At 43.9% G+C, this 22285-nt stretch overlaps 1 protein-coding gene and 1 long non-coding RNA gene across 3 annotated transcripts in view; one reads left to right on the top strand and one right to left on the bottom strand.

The window, feature by feature from the left end:
* Positions 1-5495, bottom strand: part of LOC144755802 (uncharacterized) — a 104556-nt gene extending 99061 nt beyond the window's left edge. The window contains exon 1 of the long non-coding RNA XR_013594970.1: positions 5392-5495. This is a non-coding gene — a long non-coding RNA (uncharacterized LOC144755802). The remainder of the gene's footprint in view (positions 1-5391) is intronic.
* A 17-nt stretch (positions 5496-5512) lies between these two features.
* TACO1 (translational activator of cytochrome c oxidase I) overlaps positions 5513-22285 on the top strand; it is a 97830-nt gene continuing 81057 nt past the window's right edge. The window contains exons 1-2 of one of the 2 annotated variants that reach the window (XM_078645070.1): positions 5513-5563; positions 11420-11743. In XM_078645070.1, the coding sequence (XP_078501196.1) occupies positions 11443-11743 (301 nt within the window). In that variant the 5' untranslated portion in view covers positions 5513-5563; positions 11420-11442. Of the gene's footprint in view, positions 5634-11419; positions 11744-22285 lie in introns of both variants that reach the window. The other variant, XM_078645069.1, reaches the window with a different exon arrangement.

The raw sequence follows: 22285 nt of genomic DNA, 5'->3' as shown, positions 1-22285 counted from the left end.
CTATGTGAAGGAATACCAAGGACGATCCTAAGTGACAATGGCCCGCAATTTACATCTGAGAAATGGACCAGATATATGGAAAGGAACGGCATTAAGTCGAAACACACCTCAGTATACCATCCTGCGAGCAACGGACAAGTAGAAAGGTTCAACCGCGTCCTGATGGGATCCATACAGGCCGCAATAATGCAAGGTAGAGACTGGGAAGTAGAAATACAGAGTATGCTGTGGGCATACAGAATCACCCCTGCCTTGATGGGGTACAGCCCCTTCCAGATTTTGCGGGGTAGACTCCCTTTTACGAGAGACAATGTGGTCTGGAGAGAGAAGACGATCACCAGCAAATGGTCACCAGCCGTTGTTCAGCATAACCTAGAAAAGGCCCAGAAGGTGTACACCGAACATTACAATAAGAGACGGAATGTCAAAGAGCCAGATCTAGAGAGAGGGGAATGGGTGAGAGTCAAGCTCGCCGCACCCAGAAGGAAAGGAGAAAGCAAGTACAGCATACCCCTGCGAGTGGAAGAGGTGTATGGAAGAGCCGCATTACTCAGTAATGGAAAAGTGTGGTCCCAAGACCGCATGGCAAAAATCAACAAGATTGTGCAATGGCCAATAGGCAAGGAGAATGACCTATGCGATCAGAGACAAGCAAGTAACACAGAAGAGATGACCGCAGGAGAGGAAAGTCAAGAGGAAGGACAAATGCAAGCAGAGAGAGAAGAGAGTGAGAATGCGAGTGGGGAAGGATCTCCGACAACAAGAAAAACCACTCCCACCGAGGATGAGGCTGGGACACAGAGAATGGTGATGAGCCCCGCACGTGAAAGTACCCGTGAAGAATCTACACCGGTAAGACGCACACGTGCTGGGAGAATGGTGGTCAGGCCCACTCGATTTAAAGACTTTGAAGTAGAGGACTATTGAACTATGTGACTTATAGCTTTTATATTGTTATTGGAAAAGAGGAGATATGTAGTGTTGCGCTCTAGCTCTGGGTACCTGCGTGATGACGCGGTACGCCGGAGCGAGAGCGTGAACTGAGGTGCGCATGCGCCAGCGGTTGTAGGTGCATGCGCGAGTGTTGAACGGCGCCATAAGTGACCGGAGCGATTAGGAATTAGACGCTCGGCGCTCTTGTGAATAGAATTGCTTATTCCAAATAAACGAAGTTATTGGAACAACTCCTCTACGCAGTGTCTTCATTTGGGGGTGAAGTATCAACATTACAGAAAGCACAGTGGTGTGTACTTGGCTCCGCGAGAGATGATGTGCTCTCGGACGCCCAACTTTAACCAGATACCTTTCGCAACCTGCTCCTAAAGGAAGAAAGCATGTCTGCCCATTCAGCCCATCCACAGTCCTTCCTCCCTTTCCCTTCATCGATGCCCAGCCATGAGGACCTCCGCTCATTCGCCCCTCCTGCCCCCGGGCCCTAAATCATCGTGCCCGTGAGCTCCAACTAACGTCCACCGTCCGGGCTCAAGAGCAGCAGCAGAGTGAAACCGGCAACCAACGGGATTCAAAGGAGGACTGTCGCGCGGATCACGTGATGTGCGTCGGTGCTACGGGTGCCGATTGGAGTATTCCTCTAATGAGAGCTAGACACTGTTGCACCGGAACATAAACGCCGATAAACCAGAAGATAATTTCCTCGGCACTCCTCCAGCACCCGGCCTGAGGTGAGCCCGGGTGTGCATGTGATGAACGCCAGGATTGCTGTAGCTAGGTAGTCCAATTTTGATTTCTGTTCGGAGGAGACAAGGTGATTAAAGACAGTGAATCTCCTCGCCTCTCAACTGCTGAGTTCCCACCGAGGGTTCCTCTACGGGGGGATTAAAGAGTAGGCGAGGGCTTATATTAGAGGCAAAGGTCAGTTTCGCAGCCTAAGGTCATGCATGAGTGATCATGCTCTGTGGTGAATAGTATTATCAGGACAGGCAGCCCGATGTCAGTGGGACAGAGAGCCGAGTTTGTGGCTGTCTCCTAAAGAGTAGCACATTGTATGTGTGGCTGTCAACGAGAAAGTTTCGTTTGTGACTAAATACCAGATAGCAATGCGTGGCAGTGAAGCAGGCTGTGCTGTGACACGTAGGAAGTAGACTGTTGCCACGCGATCCAATGCCTTGTTTGGCTACCAATTTCACCTTTGTCTTTTTTGATATGCCGTTTATCCACGTCATGCAAATCGCAGGCCCATGTGTACAAAGGGGGAATGCTAACCTCAAAGTTAAAAATATAATGGAAGTTGGGTAATGAGACACCTACATGTGTGTGACAGTGAGAGAACCTTAGTCGTGTGTCTGTAGCTGAAGAGAGGCCGGTGTGTGACAGAGGGCTAACTTTGTGATGTGATTCAAGTACTTGTTTTAGTCCGCCCATGTCAAAAAGGAAGATCATCCTGGAGTCATTCTGGACTCATCTGATGATAACACTCAGGCTATTCCTGCAATTATCTGGGGAAGTCATCTCAAGCCATCCTGAAGTATGCCTGTAGGACAAAAAATGTAAATGTGATGACGAACCTAGACTCATCACAAAAACTACAGTAGGATGGTGTTCTGATGATTTCCACTGGCAGGGAGTGATTACCTTTTACAACTCCACGAATACTAATTGACAACTTCAGGATGAGGGAGAATTACTCCAGGATGGGTTCTAGCTAATTTAAGGATGACTGTCAATTATTCCAGGATGATCCTATAACCGCTCCAGGATGGAAGTGGATTACTTTGGAATGATCCCATGACAATTTCTGGATGAGTGTGGATTATTCCTGGATGATCCTATGACAGCTTCAGGATGGCTATTGATTACATCAGAATGGCCCCATTATATTTTCAGAATGAGTGTTGATTACTCTAGGATGACGTGGTGAAAGGGAGGCATGTTTTTGTCCTTGATATTTGGATTTAAGCGGGGACTCCAAGACAAGTTCATTTTCACGGTCTGATGCGTCATTTTTAGTTGTGGATTTTTGATGAAGGACACTAGCCATCCCTGCTAAAAGGGCTAGGTTTTCAAGTTTCTGCAAATTCATAAGCGAACTTGCATCACCAGGCTGAGAAGTTGTGCTTTCAGCATGAGCTTTGTTACCAACTCTTATATAATCCAGTCCACTCTGCTTGGCTTTTTTGTCCTTGCCTCTTTTCTCTGCAATTTCTTCCTCTTGTAGTTCGCGTAACACCCTCTTAAGTCTACCAGCGCTTCCCCGATTGCCACAGTCCATTAACATCTGCTTTTTCTCCAGTGCCCTTTGAAGTAACACCTGTTTTAGACCCTCTGTTGTGCCAGAATAGCTTGCAATTATCTCTTGAAAAATATCCTGAATCATTAGACATTGTTTCTTCACTAAAAAAAAGCAAGAGAAAAAAATATATATTTACATATAAACTTCAAAACAGAAAAGAACACATTGACCACTTGCAATATATCTTCAGGCTCTAGCCATAATATATAAATAAAGAGGTATTGATAATAAAGGACAAATGTACAATCTATCCATAACCAAGTAAGTAAGTTTTCCTTAATAGACAGTACACATTGTAAGCCTGAACTTGAACCTCCTGAAAATAGTTTATCCAAAATTAGCTGCCTTATAGTAGTGCCACAAGCTAAACGTTTCAGTCCTTTTCATAAGTGTTACATTTGTCTCTGGAGAGCAATCCAAGGCATATGTGGGGACATACATGTTCATTTTTACTGTCCATTATTGGATTAATTAATCACAAATGTAGGTTTTACTGAAACAGGTTGGTAATTTGTACCGTTATCCTGCAGTTGCAAACTTATTATAAAGGTTTACTTATTGTGCTTACCAGATGATTGGAACAGAATCATAGCTTTAAAATCTCTCTCTTCGGTGATTGGCCAATCAGAAGGCGAGAGAGAGAGAGAAGGCGAGAGAGAGAGAGAGAGAGAGAAAGAGAAGGCGAGAGAGAGAGAGAGAAAGAGAAGGCGAGAGAGAGAGAGAGAAAGAGAAGGCGAGAGAGAGAGAGAGAAAGAGAAGGCGAGAGAGAGAGAGAAAGAGAAGGCGAGAGAGAGAGAGAAGGCGAGAGAGAGAGAGAAAGAAGGCGAGAGAGAGAGAAAGAAGGCGGAGAGAGAAAGAAAGCGAGAGAGAAAGAAAGCGAGAGAGAGAGAGAAAGAAGGCGAGAGAGAGAGAAAGAAGGCGAGAGAGAGAGAGAGAGAAAGAAGGCGAGAGAGAGAGAGAGAGAAAGAAGGCAAGAGAGAGAGAGAAAGAGAAGGCGAGAGAGAAAGAAGGCAAGAGAGAGAGAGAAAGAGAAGGCGAGAGAGAGAAAGCGAGAAAATAGGAAATATTAATGCGATTTATCTCAGGGCTCGATCCCTCTGCCTCAGTACTTTAGCAGTAGGTCAGGTTGTAACTGGATAATATATGGCTGGGATCGATAGTGGCAGATGTAACAAGACCGGCTTCATTTTTACAGAGATTTTAGCGGTCAAGGTAAATTAGCGCAAACAGGGAATACGTAATTGGCCCTGTCTCAATAATATATACAAACGAGTTAAAAACATTGCATGCACATGGAACGAAACCAGAATGATAGCTTTTTTTGCGAAAGTAGATATTGCAAGATGTTGGAATGCGTCGGACTACGTTTCCGAAATAGGGCGTAATCCTCAATCACCACAGGCAACCAGGCCTTTCAATTACACAAATAGCAAACAAAATAAAGAACCAGCATTACAACGGCTAAGTTATTTGAAGCATTTATCCTTATGCTTTGAAACGCATCCATGAAAACTGCCAGTGTTTTAGAAGATGTGCTGCTCTGCACACTACACAGCTTGGGGAACGTGACCAGGATTCAACAATAGAGCACACATTCATTTAGTAATGAAGGCTCACTACAAGTTGCAAGGACACAAGTAATGCTCAACAATATTCACATAAATAAATGTGTTTAGCCTTCTTTGATTGACAACTTTTCAGTAGATCGAAAACTGTTCCATTTGGTCGAGAATCTTGAATACACGCAGGTGCACTTGGAACCAACATGGGACCTACAATATCAGGGCAGTAATTGATTTTTCCTTACGGCGAAGAACTTGCTGTAAAACACATTTTTTAGGCTTTTTGCAATTTTCCACAACTTACACAGGCACGCACTACGTCACACATACACAAAAATACACATGCTCAAACACAAAAGGTGCATATTAAACAAGCAGGCAGGCTGATACAGACAAACATCAAACACACATAATACACACACATTGCAACGCAGGTATTCATTATAAAATGAATTTGCCCCCTTAATGAAAACTCGTGCTTTCCGAAAAATGAGGAAGCTGGTCTGGGACGGAAATTGAGCAGCTGGGACCGAGAGCGGAGGATCGATGCTGCTCTTTTTTAACAGCTGCAGCACTTACCTGAGTATACGCTGGAATCGACGAAGGAAGTGGAGTTGGAAAAATAAAGAGACCGATACCAATCCATCTGTCCCTTTAATTGCACTCACGGCAGTCTTCGTTCTTGCCGCAGAACAATGACGTCACTTCCGGCGCTCCCGGATGTGCGTAGGCTTTTGCTAGAGGAAGAAGGGTGAGAGAGCTGCTCTGCATTGAGGATCTGCGGTTCGAGTCCCAGCCAGCCGGCAGACTGATGGTTTACAGTAGGTGATTTTGGCATTGTGTTCGAGGCAACTGCTTTTTAAAAATGTATTTTAGTATTGTGATGGAGTGAATTCGGCACTCACCATGACGACAACGCTTGTTTTCCTTTGCAAGACCTATTCCTCGGGCCATGAGCAGGTCTGTCCGCAGTTGTTTAAAGAATCTAACAATCGGATTCCACTAAACTATGTGTTTATGGAAATACTCTATGAAGGAAGTGCAGCCTGGGGGTACAGAAAGTATCATATCACAGCAGCGCCTCCCGGCATTCCGCATTCATAAAAAGTTTGGGGGTTTGTAGGGCTTTTGGATTTCAGGGCGTACATGGTCATTTTAGGGTTGAGGGTGGGTTTGTGTTTTGGGGGGCCAGGTGTAATTTAAGAGTTTAGAGCATGTTTAGGTTTGGGGTGCGAGGGTTAATTTTAGGGTTTATGGTGTGTTTGGGTTTTAGGGTACAAGGGTTAATATTAGGGTTTAGGGTGTGTTTGTGTTTGGTGTGCAAGGGTTAATTTGAGGGTTCAGGGTGTGTTTGGGTTTTGGGGTGCAAGGGTTAATTTGGGGGTTCAGGTTGTGTTTGGGTTTTGGGGTGCCAGGGTTAGTGTTAGGGTGTAGGGTGTGTTTGGGTTTTAGAGTACAAGGGTTAATATTAGGGTTTAGGGTGTGTTTGGGTTTGGTGTGCAAGGGTTAATTTGGGGGTTCAGGGTGTGTTTGGCTTTTGGGGTGCCAGGGTTAATTTTAGGGTTTAGGGTGTGTTTGGGTTTGGGGTGCAAGGGTTAATTTGGGGGTTCAGGGTGTGTTTGGGTTTTGGGGTGCCAGGGTTAATTTTAGGGTTTAGGGTGTATTTGGGTTTGTGGTGCAAGGGTTAATTTGGGGGTTCAGGGTGTGTTTGGGTTTTGGGGTGCCAGGGTTAATTTTATGGTTTAGGGTGTGTTTGGGTTTTGGGGTGCAAGGGTTAATATTGGGGTTCAGGGTGTGTTTGGGTTTTGGGGTGCAAGGGTTAATTTGGGGGTTCAGGGTGTGTTTGGGTTTTGGGGTGCCAGGGTTAATTTTAGGGTTTAGGGTGTGTTTGGGTTTGGGGTGCAAGGGTTAATTTGGGGGTTCAGGGTGTGTTTGGCTTTTGGGGTTTCAGGGTTAATTTTAGGGTTTAGGGTGTGTTTGGGTTTTGGGGTGCCAGGGTTAATTTTAGGGTTTAGGGTATGTTTGTGTTTTGGGGTGCAAGGGTTAATTTTGGGGTTCAGGGTGTGTTTGGGTTTTGGGGAGCCAGGGTTAATATTGGTTGTTTTTTTTTCAAAATATTTGTAGAGCGCACGATTGCCGCAGCGTCTTGGCGCTAACAGATACAGATGATAGGGAGGCAGAGGGGCAGATTGGTCTAGACAAAGAGCCAGGTTTTTAGGGCTTTTCTAAAAATCGTTTTAGATTTTTGGGCACAGAGTGCTGGGGGTAGCGAGTTCCAGATTTTTGCCGCTTGGTAGGAGAAGGACCTTCCCCCCCCCCCAGCGGGCTCTGTTTATTCTGGGTTGGCAAATGAGGTCGAGGGTGGATGACCTCAATGCGCGGGGGGAATGTATCGGGCCAGCAGGTTGTTGAGGTCGTCGGGTCCCTTGCCGTGAATAGATCTGTGGACAAGGCAGAGAGATTTAAATTGAATGCGGCGTCTAACCGGGAGCCAGTGTAGCTCCCGAATAGCTTTGGACGTGGGGTGGCGTCTAGGGATGTTCAGTAAGGCTCTAGCCGCCGCATTTTGGATCGCCTGAAGTTTAGACAGCTGTTTTTCTCCTGCTCCCAGGTAGAGGGAGTTGCAGTAGTCAATGCGGGATAACACCACGGCTCCCATTACCGTTTTTCTGAGTGTATCTGGGATATAGGGAAGAACTTTCCTAATCAATTTGATGTTGTGAAAACAGGCTGAAGTCACCTGGTTCATCTGGGCTTTACAGGAGAGTTCCTTGTCTAATAGGAAGCCAAGGTTTCTAACCTTGTCTACAGGAAGAGGGCAGGTACCTGCTTCAGGGGGCCACCATAGGTCGTTCCACATGGAAGCTTTGTTGCCAAACTCGATAACTTCGGTTTTATCCGTATTAAGTCTTAGGAAATTGTTGTTCATCCAATTCTTAACCTGAGAGAGGCAATTCCTGAATCGTTCTGCTGTGGCGTCAATGGATTGAGAGATGGACACAACAATCTGTGTGTCGTCGGCGTACGACACCAATTGTAGTCCGTGAGATCTAATCAGGGCCGCTAGGGGGGTGACGTAAAGGTTAAAAAGAGTAGGAGACAGAGCTGAGCATTGTGGAACACCGCCTGGGAGAGAGAATTCGGTGGATTGCAGTCCATTCCAAATCACTTGATTGGTGCGGGTGGTTAGGAAGGAGGCAATGAGGGCTAGGGCAGAGCCGGTGAAGCCTAATGATGTAAGTCTTTTTAATAGGACGGCGTGATTAACGGTGTCGAAGGCCGCTGTGAGATCCAAAAGTATCAGGGCCGATCGTCCACCTTCGTCCATGGTTCTGCGAATTTTTTCAGTCGCCATGATGAGGGCAGATTCCGTGGAATGTAGTGATCTGAAGCCATGCTGAGATGGATCAAGTAGCTTCTTTTCCTCCACATGCAGCATTATTTCCTGATTTATAGCTTTTTCTAGAATTTTTGATGGTAATGGCAGACAGGAAATGGGTCGATAATGTTCGTATTCAGAAGGATCCAGGGAGTCTTTTTTAAGAATAGGCCTAATGCAGGCCATTTTCCACTTATTTGGGAATTCTCCTAGAGAGATGATTTTATTGAGCAAAGGAGTTAAGGTATTAGCAATGACCTCAGGGATTTGATGTAGCACATAGGGGGGGCATGGGTCCAGCGGAGAGCCGGATTTCATCTGAGTTAGTAAGTCATGTACTCGCTGTTTTTCAAGTACAGAGAATCTGGAAAAGCGGGGGGAAGTCATGTCGGTAGGTCCTACTTTGTTGTGGGGTATGGAGGATACCGTGGAGCTAAGTTCATCATACACTGATTGTACCTTCTTTTGAAAGAAGGTGGCCATTCCATCGACAAAACTCTGATCAGGGTTGAATACTGTGTCTCGTGGAGTTTTTGTTAGATGGGCCACAGTTTTGAAAAGTTCCCTGGAAGAATTTGCTGATTTTTGGATTTTTTCTGTGAAGTAGGCGGCCTTTGCCTGAATTATTATGGATTTGTACTCTTGTAAGGTTTTTGAGTATTCTAGTTTTTTCTCGAGGCTGTAGTCAGAGCGCCAGCTTCGTTCTGCGCGTCGGCACTTAATCTTAACAGTTTTTACCTCGGCCGTGTACCATTGAGCAGTGACGAGTCGTTTGCTGGATTTCTTTGGTTCAAGTGGGACCAGCTCGTTCACCGCGTCAGTAATCCATTTGTTCAAGTTGGAAATCCAAACTTCACTACTGCCGTGGTCAAAGTCGGGAAGAGTCTTTCCCAATGCCTCAGCAAGTTGGATGGTTTCAAGTTTTTTCCAAGGGCGGGAGGTTTCAGGGGGCGGGTAGCTTCTGCGCTGCTTCACAAAGTTTTTTAATTGTAGATTAAAATAGACGACATTATGATCCGACCAGGGTATGGGGGTGATGGATACAATTTTGATGGAATGACAGTTCGAGAAAATCCCATCGAGGGTGTGTCCTGCTATGTGGGTGGGTTTATCGATTAACTGTTTCATGTCGAAACTGAGAAAGTTATCGATAAGAGTGGCTGAGTCAGGATCGTTTTTTAGCTCTAGATGATAGTTGAAGTCGCCTAGGATGGTATAAGAGGCTGTATCAAAGGTGGTTTCTAGAAAGGTGTGTATAGCTTTGGTGAAGGGCGTCCTGGGGCCGGGAGGACGGTAAACTAGCAGTCCTTCAAAGATCAGATGATTGTTTTCCTTGATCTTAAAGGTCATTGCTTCGGCTTCTAATTCTGGTTGGGCGCAAATGATTGTTTTCAGGTGCGACCGGTGGTTTATCACAATACCTCCCCCGGTGGACCCTGTTGGATTCAAGCTTTCGACGGAGTAGCCTATGGGCGTGGCGATGTTCCAGTCGGGTCCGGAGGTCTGAGAAGCCCAAGTTTCTGTTAGAAACATGAGGTCAATGCTGTGATCGTTGAGCAAGGCTTCGATCTCGTGTTTATGTTTGGGCATAGATCTTACATTGAGTAGTATGCATTTGAGGGACCTATTTTTGTGAGACATAGTATGGGCCCGGTAATCGGTGGTATAAGAAGTGGCCTGTAGCAGGTTACTCACAGCAGGCTGCGATTTTTTGGGAAAGGGTGGTTTGGGTGGGTTTTGTGTGATAGTCAGTGAAGAGACTGGTATTTGAATGGCACAGGAGGGACATGTAAGGGGAGTATCGATGGTCCCAAGATCCGATTTAGTCGGTTGATCGCAGTAGCGTTGATCGAGTTTGCATAAGTCGTGTTTAGAATATTGAAGGTTGGGTAAATGGGCAGAATGTCCGGCACTCGGCACGGAACCGGCGCGGACGGGCGCAGACGGGCTTGCCTTAGGCGCGCCTGCTGCGCTCGTCCGCTGCGCGTCCGGTGATAGCACATGTTTATATGGGGTGTGAGGCGTAGATAGGTGGGGGCGTGGCCGACCGTAGTGGGCGTGGCCTCAGGGAGTCCCCGTCCGTGATGTCACTGGAAATAGACTAGGGCCGCGGCAGCGATAAATCCGCTACGCGGGAGTCTAGTCAAAGTGCAGCTGTGGTCCAAAGTGGTCTAATGGAGCAATCCTAATTTAAAAACATACAGGTAATTCTTTAGATTTTAAAAACAACTGTCAAGGGGCCTATCTCCCGGCTATGCCTCAGGAGGGGGTATCTGCGTTTTGGGGTGCAAGGGTTAATATTGGGGTTCAGGGTGTGTTTGGGTTTTGGGGCTCCCAGCTGCAGGAGGTCAGACGTTTATCTGCAATTCATTGTGTAATCATCCAACAGTTTGCATTTTTCTGGAAAACTGAAACCAAAGTGGTGGACGTGCTCTTTAAATAGACAAACAATTCTTGTTAAAATCACCAGACGCAAAAACATCTTATTGAAAACACAATAGTACCTTTGAAGTATTCAGATGCTTATTTTCAAATCACCCCAAAGTCATCAGGCACAATGTCATCTTGTAAAGTTATCGGAGAGTCATTTACAAGTCATCCTCAGATCATCAGGAATAATGACACCTTCTGAAGTCAGCAGATACTAATTTTCACGTCCTCCTTAAATCATCATGAATAATGACACCTACTATAGTCATCAGTTACTCCTTTTCAAGTCATCCTTTAACCCCTTCCAGGCTCATGACGAGCTGGGCTCGTCATGAAGTAGCCTGCTGCTACACTGATGACGAGCCCAGCTCGTCATGTTGTATGGCATTTACGATTTCTCAGCACAGCGGGGAATATGCTGAGCATCCATGGGGTTAATCATCACCAATAATGACACCTACTAGAGTCCTCAGATACTCATTTTCAAGTCATCCTCAAATCCTCAGGCTGAGCTTCTGCAGCTTGCTGATGACTTCAAGAGCTTGATGATGTCTGATGACGTGTAAATGACTTCTAAGGTAGTTGGATGATCAACTCTGGGACTCTGGGATGGCTTCTAAAGTAATCCTGTTTGACCTGGGCGTGTATTATTAGACTAAGTAGTCACAGGCAATGCCATTTCTCTGCAAATCATGGCATGGTCTTCAGCTTTTAATGGAATAACTACGAAGTAGTGAATAAAATGACACCCTCCGATTTACTGTTGACGGCCTTGATTATTACTTGTTCTTTTACCAGAATGAACAACAACTCTGTTCAATATGGCTGCTGCTGTTGGCATCGGAATGCTTCGCTCACAATATAGAAGAATAATATTGGCCCCCGTCCTAGGACTGCAGGAACCTCTCAGTATCTGTGGCTTCAACACCCTGTTCTGCCATGGATCAACTATCATCGTGGGTTCTTCCGAATTTTCCCCATGTGCCTCCATCCACACAACCCCTGTCTCCCCTGCAGGACACAATAAGTGGTCGAAGGTGAAACATGTCAAGGGGCCAAAAGATGAAGAAAGAGCAACCATGTTCGCTAAGCTTTCGATGAAGATTAAGTTTGCAGTGAAAGGTAGGAATACATCACGTGCATGGGTTGAGTCTCGGCGTGAGCCTGGAACCTAGGTTGTGCCCTTGAAATTTGTTTACCCTGGGAAATAACAGTAACAGAAATATGCGAGGTGGTGTCTGGCTCTCTGTGTGAGCTGGGAGTATTAGTTGCCTTTGCACAGCATGTAAATATTGAACTTGTATTAAAATTGGTAATTGTCGCGCTGTTCTCCTTGGGTTGGGTGGAAAGTCACTTACAACCAATACAATACAATGCCCTATTTAAGGTTTGTCTGAAAGTTGTGATTTTAAGGACTGAATCAAAGAAGTTCAATGATTCGAAAAATCTGAAAAAGACTCGTAAGTTTATTTTAGACATTTGTAAAGCACAAGACGCCTAATAGATGAGTTGAGTGTCAAGTATCAATTTACAGTGTGATGAATGTAAGAAAGGAAGGACGAAGCAGGTAACCAGTTGAGTACTGTACCCTCTAGAGGGTACAGTACTCAACTGGTTCAGCTCCTTTCTTGAGAACAGATCCCAAAAATTCATTGTCAACCAAACCCTTTCTGGCCCGACCAATAATACAATCGGAGTTCCACAGGGATCAACACTTATGCCAGCGCTCTTTAATCTATACGTTGAACCACTCACGGAAATATTACAAAAAGCAAATATTGCTTTCCACATGTATGCAGATGATACTCAGTTGTACATCAAGGTTGTATCAACAGAAGAGATAAAGACAATGAAGCATGCACTATCAAGAACCCTCCAATGGTTAACCAAGAATCATCTGAAACTAAACCCTCAGAAAACTGAATTCCTACTTATTTCACCGCAGAAAAGCAAATTAAAAACAACAGAATGGATCAACCTTATCACTGCTCTAAATTGTACTCCAAAGATTGTCGACTCTACCAAATCACTGGGAATTACTCTAGATAAAAACCTGAACATGTCAACACATATCAATACAATGGCAAAAAACACCAGATTCCATTTAAGTTACTTGCGAAAACTTAAACCCTTCCTGAACAAAACAGACCTTAAAACTGCAGTTCAAGCACTGGTCATTTCAAGGATTGAATATGGATGCACTACCCTGGCAGGGCTCCCCAAAATCACAACAGCCCCATTGAAAGCCTGTCTTAATGCAGCCACAAGGCTGATTGCGGGTTCCAAAAAATTCAACCATATCTCCCCTCACTTGAAAATGCTAAACTGGTTGCCTTTCGAAGCAAGAATTCATTTCAAGTTGGCATGCATCACCCATAATGCAATCCATCACAATACTCCAGGTTACCTGGCTCAAAAACTTACTCTTTCCGGAGTTAACCGACCCTCTAGGAGCAAAACAGACTTACTTCTGAAACCGGCTCGCTTCCGCAAGAAAAAGACTTATGACCGAGCATTCTCAGGAGCAGCACCAAGAATTTGGAATGCACTCCCACCAAACATTAGAAGAATCACATCCATCGCAACCTTCAAAAAGGAAGCAAAATCATTCTATATGAGCAAATTTCTCCCATAGGACTGATTGGACGACAGCTTGTCTATAATTTGATCACTTATATATAAATTGCTCACTTGCATTCAGTGCTCCGCTATCCAATGTTGGTACAAAGATGATCCTGTTAGTTAAATGTGCCTTGGTCACTCAAATATTGACTGTATATATGTTGATATGCTATACTGAAGTGTGATTCTGTAATGACTGGTTTTGTCCTCTTATGTTCTGGTTTTTCCACTAATGTACTCTTTTTGATGATACGCTACTGTAAAGCGCTCTGATACCCTACACTGGGTCATGTTCGCGCTATAGAAAACATTAAATAAATAAATAAATAAATAAAATAGGTAAGTTAAAAACTTTTAATCTTCAGTACAAGGGTACAAAGACACCGGAGCCAGACCTCCACCCTCCAGATGCAGGCTTCAACTAACATAGAGCTTTACACACAGTTCATCCGTGAACATTCCACAGCACTCTCGCTCCACTCCTTCCACACCCTCACGCGGTAACATGTACAGATCCACGAGCCCATACCACACACCTTCAGCAATTGCCCACAACAAAACACAAAACACAAAAAAATAAAACGACCAAATCTATCTGAATTTGATATCCGCAAGATGAGCAGGCATCCTCCTTGCTCTTCCACCACCGCGTAAAACATCACCATTAATGGTACCAGTGATAGAGCGCGCAGGTCACCCAACCAACGATTTTACCATATACGCATCGGGCCCATAAACTTCAATTCAACATTTATTTATTAATCAGGTGACCTTACACTCTACTACCAGTATCCCTTGTTCCTTCCTATTTATTCCTACTGTACCCGACTTACCAATCCACTGTTACGGGTACCTATGACCACAATGGATCAGGGAGCTAGCTGTAAAAGAAAGGCAGACAACAAAATACCCACTTTTGTAATTTCTCTTTGCACTCATAAAATGACCACAAACTCAAGAAGTTTTAAAACCTTTATCTAAAGTTCATCAAATTCATTAAACATTAGGTTTACAGCAATTAAACTATCAAAAACCAAGATTACAAAGAGCACATATCCATATAAGAAATCAATCAAGCCAACCATTTATGAGTCTAAAGGGAGGTAAGAACAGGGAACATGCTAATCAGGAATTTCAGAGTCTGGAATTAAAGGGAATAACTAAAGACGTGGAAGATTTAAGAACATACTAGATTGTCACAGTTGAAAAGGTAGGTTTCTAAAAGTAGAAAAGAACCTTAGTCTATATTTCGAGAAATTCTGGGATACCATATAACTATGGGAAAGGCAAAGAACGGAACACGCTAGAATTCCAGGACCATCATTTAGTCAGCAAAAAGAAAGTAAAGATAAGACACATCTATATTTCATAGAAGGTATAGAGAATTGTACTTAATGGAAGGGAAAAAATAGGAACATGCTAGTATATGACTCTTCACTTAATAGTTTGCGGAAAAGCATGGAAAATCAATATGTGCAAAAGTATGTCTTTATTGAAGCAAAAGACAGAAAAATAGAAGGTGCAGAGTAGACTTTTCAGCACTATATTTACCTAGTATGGTGTGAAGACCAACCCTGGCCACGGGTCAGTTAAGGACGGGAGAAACCCCAAGGAAGGACAGTCGCCAGTAGGACAGCAGGTGCAGAATGGACAGGACAGGACAGGAAACCCAGATTAGGATCAGGACAGGACCACCAAGGTAAGACCAGCACCCGCAGGTCGGAAGCAACGCCTGCGCTCCTGTAGTGTAGTTCCTATTATCCCAATAGGCTCTGCGCATTGGAATAATACCTTCAATAGTATAGGCCTAGACCAGACGTTAACTAGGTCTACTACTGTCGATATTAGACTTAAAGTTTTGGGTTTGCCAGCTAGCTCAGAGTTCACTAGAAACTTTCTCGACTAGGCAAGGAGGAGTTGAACCTCCCTGGATAGACAAGAAGGGATTTAGTTTCTGACAACCATAGAACATGACAACTTTGCTCTCCCCTAATCACGAGTGTATCTCTAGAGTCGTGTGAAAACAAAAGACGACTTATTTTACTCAGTCAGTACGTGCATTGTATGTAAATGTAAATGTAGTTGAGCTTATATAGCGCACAGCTACCCGCAGTGGGTTTCCCGGCGCTTGCTTAGGGAACCCGTCCTGATATTCCCCTGTGAGATAGCAGGGTATCCACAAGGTGAAAGTCAGGCATCCCGCCGCGAGGGGCCGTTGTGGAGATTAAGCAAGCTATTGCCCAGAGTCGCAGAGTGTGAACCCATGAGTCGAGGAGGCACCGGGGCGAGAATTATCGAGTCCGTGGAATTTTTAGCCCAAGACCCGCCGAGGCGGGGAATTGAACCCTGGTCCAGGACCGATCTCAGCTTCCGGGTCTGCTGCCTCTAACCCCTGAGCCACACTTCTCCACAAGTCTCACCAGATTGTAGAGAAAAGGAAGAGACGGGCGTGTTCAATAAAAGATGTTATTTATTGATCAGTCTCTTTTCTCATACAAGAGAAATGGATCGATATTATTGCAATACTTATGGTTAAGTAAAGTGCATACATTAAAAGCAGAAGTATAAAATAATACTGTAAAAACATTGATATGGTTTCTAAGCCATATGATGGTTTAAAATGGATAAAATAGATACATACACATATAGATTTGACTAATTGTACTCAACTGGTGTTTCTAACTACGCCTACCCCAGATGTACCTGACCTAAGCCTAATACGTGGGCGGGAATAGAAAGTAGCAGTTTAAGTTAAGTTTGTTTTGCCAAGTGACTGACTAAAGAATTCTCTGCAAGGGGTTATTCAGTTCTGTACCTGGAATCTAGGATGAATGAGGGATGGTATCTCTCGTCTCTGGTCTCGATATTCCAGGCTGCCTGCGAGGGCTACCCGGAAGCGCCGGAGCTGGATTTCTCGGCAGGAGAAAGCAGCGTCTCGTTCTCAGCGCGTCAGGAAGGCGGGGCTGCGCCAGCGGGGTCTGCTCTGCTCTGGGCTTCGGCAAGTCTGGCTGCTCCGATCTCGTCACCACCGCGTGTGTTTGCATAGGGCAATATCGGTAATATTTATACCTTTAAGGTGCCGAGATTGACGTAAGGATGGACATAGATACGTCAATAAGGATGTCATACGACCTGGTCGTTAGCACATTCTTTTGCTGAAGTTCTCGGTGAAATCAAAACAATGGCCGCAGGGTTTTTCCCAGGTCTGTCATAGGTTTGATTTGTTTTGAGAACTCCGTATGCCTTATCAGGAGCTGGAGGAATATCGCTTGTCTAATTAGATGGCAAGCGTTATGACCTAATCAGATAACACATTCCTGTGCCGTAGTGTGGCTTAATCAGATAACGGTTCCTGCATCATGGGGGTTTTCTGCCTCATGGGATGGCTGCTAGTTAACTTGTTAACCAGAATAGGGTCAGGAATAGGGGGATCGATACAGAACCTATAGGAATACATCACACTTCACCCTCTCTGCAGCTATCAGTCAGAACCCCGATTGGGTTATCAAATTCCCCAGCAAAGTGCTCCACCAGCACTTAAGGTCTCTCAACAAAACCCTTGAGTCTATGGAAATTTCGGACAGAGTGCTCCGCAGCTCTCTGTATCAGTCACCTATTGAGTGCGTTGGGTCAGTGACAGGTCAGCTATTCGGACAAGTCGGACAATTTCTCTAGCTAAACTGTAGTGTAGTTCCTATATTCCCAATAGGCTCTGCGCATTGGAATACTATATTCAGTAGTGTAGACGTAGGACTGAGGTTAACTAGGTCTCTACTGACTATATTAGACTTAAGGTTTTTCAGCTAGCTCAGAGGTCACTAGAAACTTTCTCGAATAAACGAGGAGGAGTTTACCCTCCCTGGATAGACAAGAAGGGATTAGCTTCTGACAACCATAAAACATGACAACTTTGCTCTCCCTGAATAAGAGTATATCTCTAGAGTCGTGTGAAAACAAAAGACAGCTATTTCACTCAGTCAAATGTGCGTACTTAGTTTCACCAGATTGCAGAGAAAAGAGAGACGGGCGTTTTCAATAAAAGGTGTTATTTATTGAGCAGTCTTCTTCCTCATACAAGAGAAATGAATTGCCACGATTGTAATGCTCATGGTAAAGTAAAGTGCGTACAGTAAAAGGATTATAAAATAATACTGTAAAAGCATTGATATGGTTTCTGAGCCATATGATACTTTAAAATAGATAAAATATATACATACATATATACATTGACTAATCGTACTCAACTGGTGCTTCTAAATACGCCTACCCCGGTGTACCTGACCTAAGCCTAATACGTGGTAAGGAGTAAGTAAGTAGCAGTTTAGGTTAAGTTTGTTTTGCCAAGAATCTGACTCAAGAATTCTCTTTAAGGGTTTAGTCAGTTCAGTACCTGGGTAATAGAAAGCAGGAGGGCTGGTATCTCTCTCTCAGGACTCGATATCCCAGTCACCCGCAAGGGTAGGCTGGAAACGCCGGAGCTGGATTTTCTCGGCAGGAGAAAAGACAGCGTCTTTCTCAGCGCGTCAAAAAGGAGGGGCAGCGTCTGTGGGCTCTCGCATCAGCTGGGCTCTCGGGCAAGTAGATAGCAGCTCCAGAATCACCACCGTGTGTTTGCTTAAGGCAACGTTGGTATATTTATACCTGAAAGGTGCCGGGTTTGACGTAAGGTTGGACATAAGACGTCAATAAAGATGTCACTAAGAACTGGCCGTTCTTACAGTGCTTTACAGGAGTTCTAGGATGAAATCAAAACAAAGGCAAGGGGGATTTCCCAGGTTGCTGGAGGCTTGGTTTTGTTTAGAGAACTCGGTGTGCTTTCTAGGGGGCTGGAGGAGTAGTCTTGCTTAATGTGACAGCATGCGCTACGACTGAATTATGAATAGGGTTTTTATGCCGTTGTATGGATATTATTGATTTATAACAAGGGCACAAAATAGAAATATCGATTCAGGTCCCTAGATAAACACACTACACCCACTCCACGAATTAATGTCCATCATTACTAAAACTAAGCAATAGTAAACATTTTTTAAAGGTGCACGTGTATACCAACCCACCCCAAAATACATCTTTGCATTTGAAATGGTGTATGCGAAATACATGAAAATGATTATAGATACTGTACGCTTTTTAAGCAGTGTAATCATTCATTAAAAGGAATGCATATATATATCAGTTGAATGATTATGCGAAAATTACACATGAAATGGCTCTTAATACAGAAAAAAAGTGCGAGACCATTCCATCACGTATAAATAGTTATTTGTAAATATGCTAGAGGCTGAGGTAATATATTGTCTCTAGAGTTCCTAAAAATAGAAGCTCTGTTCTCTAAGAATAGTTCTACTTTAAGCAGAGTACAAGTGCCACAAAAAAGGTAAATATTTTGGAATCGGGGGGGGGGAAAAAAAATAATGTCGCTTTTCAGGGGAAGAGGAAAAAAATAGTTCCAAAGTGATTTTTCCAAATTAATACGGTCAATTTCCCGTATTTTTTCTGCTGTTTCAATTTGTGTTTCTTTCCAAGCTTTGTTGTGAGCTGCGTATATACTGGCTGCTATGAAACGTTTTTGACGCTGTTTGCGTGGTGCCATTATGAAATCGCGCAAGTCAGCACCATCTTTAAGTAAAGTCAAGTGTTGCTTAATTTCTGTCAGTGTGGATTTCTGTAGCCATTCGAGGCAGAGTTTCCCTACACTGTATGTTGTAACTATCCCTGGGTGTTGTCTCTGGGAGTATCTAGGGTCTGGCCTGGTCAATTTGAAGCCCTGTATTTTGTTCAGGAATCTATCTTGAGTTATTTGTGTCTGTGGGCCAGATCAACCATTTTTTCCAATCAGGATGTGTTCTGTTTTGGTTAAAAATATGGGATACGTCTATCTCAACATCTGTAGTGCTATTACTGTCAGGTGTTGGCTTTGGAATAGACGGTTTGTTTAAGTCTTTAATTTTGGCTAGGCCAAGACAGGTTGTCTGTTGAATTGTCATTCAAGAATATAATTTGTTTTGGGATCATGCAGGCTCTAAATAATGACCTTGGACCTGCCAATCTTTGGTACCCCAGATGGTTTTTGTTTCAATGGTATTTTTCCAAAAATCGAAACCAAATGTAGTCATTTTTTCATAAAATGCTTCTGAATAGATCAATTTAGTATTTGTCAGCATTGTTTTCATTCCTGTCTTATTTAACATTTTGAAATAAAACGTTTCTGCATCACTTGTGTTAAACCCTGAGAAGTATGGGAATTTCTCAAAAAATGTTTTTAAACTGCCATTTGGTGGAGTTGCACAATGTTCCCATTGATTATAATTAAAAACATTTCTAGGTTGAGCAGATTTATGCAAATAATGGTGTGCAAACTGATTGTAGCAGTACATCTGTTCATAATTTGATGAACCCTGTAAGTAATCATGGTCTGTAAATTTTGCTGACATTACTAAATCTGACATCATATCATTAATACTTTCAAAGTCCCAATCATCAGAGAATGTATTCGGTTTTACAAAGTCACTTAATGAAACCTTGAATTGGTGTGGATACTTCAAGAGTTCTACCGGGCCATAAATTTCGTAATCTGTTTTGTCCCAAGCTACCCCACCGGGTATTGGATTGGCTGTGACATTCACCGATGATAGTTCTCTTTTCTCGATGTGAGATGACTTGTGTGGCTTTAGGACCAAGTTGATGTTCTGGCTTGCTGTGTCCATTGTACTGTATTTTCCCTCAATGAATTTTCCCAAACAAAGTATCATGATGAGCCAAAGCAGGAGGAAAAGTACACCTAACACAATCCAAAATTCAATCCATGGAGAAATCAGATAGGTTTCTTTGAGTTGATGAAAGAGTTCTGTTGCTTTGTCTTTAAAAGTTTTTGTAGTTGGCTGTTCTTCAGGTTCGCTCTGATCCTCAGAAAGGTCATCGAAGTTGATGAAGTAGCCAGATACAGTTCTGTCAATTGTTGGAATCGCTTCCGGATTTTTATTTGCTTTTGGGATTTTCTTTGTTTCATTAGCATAGTCTGTGGCTACATCGTCGTAGACAGGTATTTCTTGGCGAACTGTTATAATTTGGGTTTTAAGAGGCATAAGTTCCATGGCTTTGTTGCATAGTCCTTTTTGATTCACTGTAGGTTTATCAAATGTGATTAGTCTCTCAGTTTGAACCTCTTGTATTGTAGCAAGTTTTGGAGCTTTGCTACATCTTGGGAGTCCACTGGGCCTACTACTTATTATTGGCCACATGATTGTGGTTTTACCAGGTAGATTGATACAACTCGGTTCTCCTTTTTACCAGCAAGGGGCGGTAGTACAACTGATCTTGTTCCGTTGACTGCTAAGACAGGTACTGCTTTTCTGTAAGAAGGCCCAAATTCCTTCATCACCGCGATTTTCTCTCTGACTAGATCCCCAATCTTTGGAATCCAGACAGGCCTTGCTGGGACAGGTGGTTTCTCTTCAGTGGCTGTTGGCTGCTGTTTTAACTTTATGATGCTCAGGTCTTTTCTTCTTTCATTTAAGCCAAACGATCTTTGATATCAAAGCATTTTTCTTTCACCACTGAAGTCTGACTATCAAGGTCCTGGATATGCATTCTAGTCCCGAACAATAGTTCGTACGGACTGAAACCTTTTAGAGAATTTCTTGGCAGATTGTTAAGACTACGTTGGACACTTGTTAAATGTTTGACCCACCCATCAACCGAACCTAATACCCTTGCCGTTATAGATTGCTTTATGTCTCGTTTTTTTAAATTTTTAAAAAAAATTTTTTTTATAAAGACCTTTATTGCTTAGATCACAGTTGACAATCCTTGCTTACAACCCATCGGGCCGGCTTACAATCAAGCATTCAGTGTTAACAGTACAATTACACAGCCCCTTGCCGTCAACCCGGGGGTACGGCGGCGTGTCGATGTTCAAGGATATGAGATCAAGAAGGCTGGTGTAGGATGAGGAAGGTCAAGTTTTACAATTTGCAATATTATGCACATATTAAGGTCCATAGTAATAACTTCTGCTTCCAGAAAGGAACTAACAAAAACAAACCCCCCGGTAACTTGGTCGTCAGGTTACAGAACTATTTGGTTCTGGGCAGTGCTGGTGTGCGCAAAGTGACGAGATGTCTTTAATAGCATTGACTTGGTTAGCCATGGCCAATGTCACATGTCCAAGTAGCTAGATTGCGTGGTTGGAGGAGGCTCACATATATTCCCTCTGTATTCATTCCATCTGGACCAAAGTTCTACCCATTTGCGAGGACATCCTCTCGTGACATATACTGTCTTCTCCTGTAGCATGCACCAGTCCATGTCACTTTGCCAGTCCTTCAGTTTCGGCGGGTTAGGGTCCCCCCACAGCCTCGCTATGTTTCTTTTTGCCACTACCAGTCCAAGTGTCACCCACAGTTTCCCCCTGTGCGACAGGTCAGTGGGTTCCCAGATGTTGAGTAGACATTTCTTGGCCTCAGGTCTAATTTCAACCTCCCATACCTCCTGCATGCATCGCACCACTCTCCCCCAGTATTGTTGCATTTTCTGGCATCCCCACAGGGTATGAAAGAAGGTGCCCGCTACACCACATCCCCTGCGACAGAGTCCATCTCCACCCTTTCTCATCAGTTGCAGCCTCGTACAGGAGATATAAATTCTATGTAGGATTTTTAGTTGAACTAGGCGCAGGCGGGCAGAAATGGCCACCTCACGAGGGGAGGCCAAAGCAGACCTCCATTCCTCCTCGTCAATTTCCAACCCATCGGCAATCCATTTCTCTTTCAGGGGTAGTAGCAGGTCAGGGGAATTATTTATCAGCTTTTTGTACGTGAGAGATATGGCGTGCTCTGGGATGACCCCGTCTAACAGCCTGTCTTCCAGAGGGGAGCTCTGTGGCAGTGTAGTGCCAGGTGGAATGTGTGTCTGAAGGGTGTGTCGCACCTGTAGGTATCTGAAGTGTTCGGTGCGCGACAAGTCATATGTGGCCTGCATTTGAGTAAATGTGTGAACTCCCTCAGGTCCCCAGATGTCTTTTATTTGGGAGATGCCTATAAG

This window comes from Lissotriton helveticus, chromosome 5_1 (assembly GCF_964261635.1).
Source record: "Lissotriton helveticus chromosome 5_1, aLisHel1.1, whole genome shotgun sequence".
Lineage (NCBI taxonomy): Eukaryota > Metazoa > Chordata > Amphibia > Caudata > Salamandridae > Lissotriton > Lissotriton helveticus.
The sequence above is the reverse complement of the archived record's forward strand: the minus strand, read 5'-3'. Positions and strand labels throughout refer to the sequence as shown.